The 6,000-nt window shown below is 41.2% G+C and overlaps 1 protein-coding gene across 1 annotated transcript in view; it reads left to right on the top strand.

Moving 5' to 3' along the window:
• Positions 1 to 1,048: 1,048 nt before the first annotated feature.
• The window catches only part of LOC126652385 (transcription factor RFX3-like), a 109,537-nt gene continuing 104,585 nt past the window's right edge, over positions 1,049 to 6,000 (top strand). Inside the window, exons 1-2 of the mRNA XM_050339128.1 lie at positions 1,049 to 1,078; positions 2,643 to 2,740. Coding sequence (XP_050195085.1) covers positions 1,049 to 1,078; positions 2,643 to 2,740 — 128 coding nt within the window. The remainder of the gene's footprint in view (positions 1,079 to 2,642; positions 2,741 to 6,000) is intronic.

The following is a 6,000-nucleotide window of genomic DNA, read 5'->3' as shown; positions in this document are numbered from 1 at the left end:
ATTGGGGGAAATGAACTCCATCTCAGCCAGACCCAAAACATCAGTCCGTTCCAATGCTTAACAACCCTTTCTGTGAAGAAATTACTTCTGATGTCCAACCTGAACCTCCCTGGTGCAACTCATGGCTATGTCCTCTCATCCTGTTGCTAGTTTCCTGGGAGAATAGGTTGACCCCCCACCTCACTGCAACCTCCTTTCAGGTAACTGTAGAGAGCAATAAGTTCTCCCATGAACTGCCTTTTCTCCAGCGTAAACAATCCCAGCTCCCTCAGCCGGTCTTCATATGACTTATTCTATAGAACCTTCAAATAGCTTTGTTGCCATTCTCTGGACAGGCTCCAACACCTCCATGTCCTTCTTGCAGTGAAGCACCAAAACCGAACACAGTACTTGAGGTGCAGCCTCACCAGTGCCAAGTACATAGGGACAATCCCTTCCCTAAGTCCTCCTGGCCACACTATTTCTGATACAAACCAGGATGCTATTGGCCTTCTTGGCCACCTGGACACACTGTTGGCTCATGTTCAACTGGTTATCAGTCAGCACCCCCAGGTCCTTTTCTGTCTGGTCCCTTTCCAGCCACTCTTCCCCAAGCCTGTAGTAACGAATGGGCTTATTGTTACCAAAGTGCAGGTCCCAGCACTTGGCCTTGTTGAACCTCCTACTGTTGGCCTCAGCATGTTCAGATCTCTCTGCAGAGCCTTCCTACCATCCAGCAGATTGATACTCTTACCTGACTTAGTGTTGTCTGTGAATTTGCTGATAGTAGACTCAATCCCCTCATCCAGATCATCAATAAAGATATTAAACAGTACAGTCTAATACTGAGCCCTGGAGAACTCCACTAGTGACCATCTGTCAACTGGATGCAGCACCATTCACCACTCTTTGGGCCCGGCCATCCAGTCAGTTCTTAACCCAGCGAAGAGTACATCAGTATAAGCTGTAGGCTACCAACTTTTCCAGGAGAATGCCATGGAAGTCAGTATCAAAGGATTTTTTTGAAGTCCAGGCAGACTACATCCTTAACTTTTCCCCCATGCACACGATGAGTCACCTGGTCGTAAAAGGAGATCAGGTTGGTCAGGTAGAACCTGCCTTTCCTAAACCCACTGATGATCACTAATTGGGTGTTGCAGTGGATCTGCAGTATATATATAAGAGAAACCAGAAGTTTTTAATGTTGTTTAAGTGAACATGTTTTCAAAATGTCTTTTTGTAGTTTTTTTGCTAATTCACCTTCTTCTTCCCCAAGTTCTCAGCGTTATCTCTACTCTGGAATGTCTGGGAGATAATTGAAAGTTTTCTCATTGGCTTTGTTAGCTCCTTGTCTATTGGTTGTTAACCCTTTCTTACCATTGGTGGTTTTGTAAGACCCCTGAGCTCCTGATTGGTTGTTCTGTGATCCCTTCAAAATCTACGTATATCCCTATCCATGAACAATAAACTCTCTCTCGCTCTTCCTCTCCTGTGGTCTCTGTTGTTTCCATGGGGACCACGTGGTGGGGGGCAGGGAGGGAGCATTATCCCCTCCAGGTAATGGGCTAAAAACCGAGGTCTTGGTGCCCTTCCCTTTCCCAATTCACCGCTGCAATTGGGCTTACCTCCTGAGTTGGTAGGGGGACTGTTTATCGTTGGAGGCTTTTTGTGTAAATAGTTTCTTTTTCTTATACCTTATTAATATTGTTGCTGTTATTGTTTGTTTTCTTATCTCATTGCTGTTTCCAGTAAATTGGTCTTATCTCAACCCATGATCTTTGCCTTTTATGCCTCCAATTGGAAGCCGGGAGGGGAAGTGGCAGTATGGTTTCAGTGGGAACACTAAATTGGGGAATACCATTCCTAAACCATGACAGCCACACCCTGTTTGCCTGCCCTATTTGCCCCACTCCTGGTCACTTATGCTCCTTGGGTGTGTCTTTTGTACGTGTGGGTGTTGGCTGCCTTCACTCCTGGCCCCACCCAAACTGAGTCAGAGCTGCCACTCATCAAGGTCTTAACACTTCCCGCTCTGTCAGGGGCTGGGGTACCCTCTCTCTCTGTGATCTAGCTTCACAGTTTTGCCGGTTTTTGGAAAGCTCTACTGGTGCAATCCTCCACTTCAGAGCATGTCTGCCAGAGCAGTTAACCTTGAAGACATGTAATGATGCATCACATGCACGAGAACCAGACTCTTCTAGGATTACACTGAAGTTTTTAGGACCTCCTCTGACAGGTCAGAGTTTGCCTTTTAACAGCACATATAAGTTGTGATTTATAGGCTTGTATTGTATAGAGTTTAATTAGAGTTAAAAAAAAATACAGAAAATCAGAATATAGATGACCAAATAAAATTTTCTTCCTTCCTAAATATAGTTCCTACACTTGGAGTAAAGCATATAGTTCTTGTTCTTTTTAGATGGTTCTCTCTTTGGCATTGAAAATATCCATACTCTCAAGGGTCTGCATCTCCAATGTTAATACTTCACTTAGCATATTACAGACTTGCAGCACAATATTACATTCTCTGTCATTTAGTAATTGTGAGAACAGGGATGTCCTATGACAGAGAGTATTGTTTAGAAACCATTAGATGCAGTGAAGCATTAGTCATTCTTTATATAAGGTAAACTATCCTATATTTCTGGTGTTCTTGTTTGCAGGTACAGCAAGTACAGACTGTGCAACAGGTACAACATGTCTACCCAGCCCAGGTTCAGTATGTGGAAGGAAGTGACACAGTCTACACAAATGGAACTATGTAAGTTGGCTATTGATCTAAATTAGAATGTTTACCAAAATATGAAGTTAAATGCATGGTCTTTTAATGACATCATATGGACTACTGTGTTTTATTTAGCAAAGAAAAATGTTTGAAAAAAACCTTTTTTTTTTGGTCATATTAATTCATTATCTGAGTGAAATCAAGTTGAATTCACATTAATTAATCTAAAAGGAATTCAGGTAATTGTTACAGTTGGACATAGCGTGAAGCTGTTTATGCAGCATTTTGTTGTTAGGGGAAAAAACTTAAGTTTATGGACAAATTTTAAGTTATGCTGATAGGAAGGATGATCTAAATTTGTCATAACATGATCATCTGTGTTATTAAGAAACCTTCATGTGGGCCTCTACTCTTCTAGTTTAAATTCCACTGGCAATTTCCTAAATTGCTGAGGCAGCTGTAGTAATTACTTACAGAAAATGATTATGTAATTTCTTTATTATTTTAAGTGCAATGATATACATATTTATTATTTTTCCAAAGGAAGGAAGGTAGATGAAGGAGAATATGTCCTTTTGCTTCTCTCTTAGACTCTTCTATTTCCTGTGCTTTGCTTGCTTCGATGAACATGCTTTTCGGCCATCAAGTTCTATTCTCCCACGTGCAAACTTAAAATTGTAGAATAATTTAGGTCAAAAGAGACCTCTAGAGGTTATGTGGTAAAACACACACACATAGAGTAGGGCTAACTTCAAAGTTGCTCAGGGAGAACCTTCCCTTCCTCTTTTTCCAGTTACGTCTAAATATATCCCCTTAAACTTTTGATATGTTATAAGGTTAAGGAAGAAGCAAAAGGCATGTAGAAAACTTGTTTGGTTACAGCAAATATGTATTTATTGATGATAATCTGGCATTGACACAAAAGAAGTCAACAACGCTATTGTGTTCTGAGACTGATGTTAACACTTGCAGCATCCTCTCCACTGATATATTTTGCCAAATTCATTCTTCAGATAACCTTTTCCCACACATTCTCTTGTTCCCTCATTTTCTTTGGTCTTATAATGACTAATCAATCTTCTATTCTAAATGGATCTGTTAAGACATTATTAAGAATGACCAATGTGTCCTTGTTTAAGATACTGTAAAAACTGCAAGTCACTCATAACATTGTTAAACTGTAATCAAAGACTGAAGATATCTATGTAGAATGCCTTATTAGCCTAACTTCTTTTTGAAAAATGTCAGCCAAAGACACTGAACTGTTGAGACAAAAGAAAACATATTTCTTCATCCACATTTTTATAAGTTTTTCTTTTAAAAGCTCTAGTACTTCTACTCTTTCAATCATGGACTTGAAACTGGGCAGTGATGTTGGGAGTGTGTGGTTTATTGCAGCTCATGACATTCTGTCCGACTTTATAGCTCAAATATATTAAGCAGAGGATTATGTTTGTTTTACCCTATTTATATGTTAATTGCCCCAAAGACCAATGGATGTGCTTCAGATGGCCCTAAATGGGGTACCTCCTTGCAGCTGCTTCTTTTGCTATTAATTATACGAACTCTGGGTTCTAGTATCTAATCTATTAACAAAGACTCTATTCCATTCCATATACAGGGCCTAGGATATATGGTTGAAGGAAGTTATCCTATCAAAACAGAGAAAGGAGCAAGTACTAAACCTGTGGTGGGAATGGAAAATATTCTATGATTATTAACATGGATATTCTTTCATTCTCCTTTTATGGTCATATGCTAGCCTGATTTTAACACAACCCTCAAGCCATCCCAAGAGATCATTTGCACATGAAAACAGCAACTAGGCCCAGTCAGTGAGGAGGAAAGGAAAACATGAGTTGGTTGGTTAAGAAAAGTGAAACTGGGATCCAGTAAGCAGGAAAGGGTTCTGGTCTTAGATAAAGAGCTGGTGGAAGTGACTGGAAAGGCAAGAGCCAAGAACCAGTGGGTGGAAAGAAGCAAGTATGGTGGCAGACATACAAATCTGACAAAGAGCCAAAATGCATGGTTGTCTGGGAAAAAGAACTTTAAAAAACAAAACAAAGTAAAAAAAAAAAAATGACTGGATAAACAGCCTGGAAAAGTTATCTCCATACAGGAAATGATGTCTATATGATTTTCCTGATATAACTGCTACCAATTTCATTTGTAGATAGTACCTTAAAAGGAGATGGAAGGAGGAGCTGGCTGACACAACTTGTAGTCCTATTTCATCCACCAGTAAGCTGTATTTTAGTATGGCTGATAATTTACCATAGAAAATTTAGGTTGTAAGGGACCTCCAGAGGTGATCTAGTCCAACCCTCTGCTCAAAGCAAGTGTAATTAGATCAGGTTGCTCAGGGACATGTTCCATCAAGTCATGCACAGCTCCAAGGATAGGGGAGGTTCCTGAGGACTGGAAAAAAGCAAATGACACTTCAATCTTCAAGAGGGGCAAGAAGGAGGATATGGGGAAATACAGGCTGGTCAGCCTCACCTCTATTCCTGTGAAGATAATGGACAAAATAATCCTGGAAGCCATTTCCTGTCACATAAAGGACACAGAGTGATTTGGAATAGTCACCATGGATTTACAAAAGGAAAATTATGCTTGGCCAACCTGCCAGCTCTTTATCTTCACTTTAGCAAGGCTTTTGACAGTCTCACATAACATCCTCATAGACAAGCTGACAAAGTACAGGTTAGGTTAGTGGACAGTGAAGTGGACTGAAAACTGGTTAAACTGCCAGGCCCAGATGGTTGTGATCAGAAGCATAAAGTTTAGCTGGAGACCAGCCTCTAGTGGTGTCCCCCAGGGTGATCCTCAGGCCAATACTCTTTAACAACTTCATTAATGAACTGGACATTGTGACAGAGTGCACCCTCAGCAAGTTTTCAGATGGTACAGAATTGGGAGGAGTGTGTGATAGACTAGATGGCTGTTGTGCCTTCAGAAGGACTTCAACAGGCTGGAGAAATGGGCAGACAGCAACCTCATGCAGTCCACCAAAGGGAAATGCCAAGTCCTGACCCTGGGTAGGAATAACATGATGCACCAGTACAAACTAGGGTTCACTGGCTGGAAAGCAACTTTGCAGAGAAGGGCATGGGGGTCATGGTAGAAAAGCTGAATGTGCACCAGTAATGTGCCCTTGCAACAAAGGAGGCCAATAGTATCCTGAGCTGCATTAGGAACAGTGTTGACAGGAGGCTGAGGGAGGTAATCCTTTCTCTTTGCTCAGCACTGGTGAGGCCACATGTGTGTCGTGTCCAGTTCTGGTCTCCCTGGTACAA

Source organism: Myiozetetes cayanensis, unplaced genomic scaffold (genome assembly GCF_022539395.1).
Source record: "Myiozetetes cayanensis isolate MyiCay16 unplaced genomic scaffold, myiCay2020 scf81, whole genome shotgun sequence".
Lineage (NCBI taxonomy): Eukaryota > Metazoa > Chordata > Aves > Passeriformes > Tyrannidae > Myiozetetes > Myiozetetes cayanensis.
Note: the sequence above shows the minus strand (reverse complement) of the source record. Positions and strands in the feature narration are given on the sequence as shown.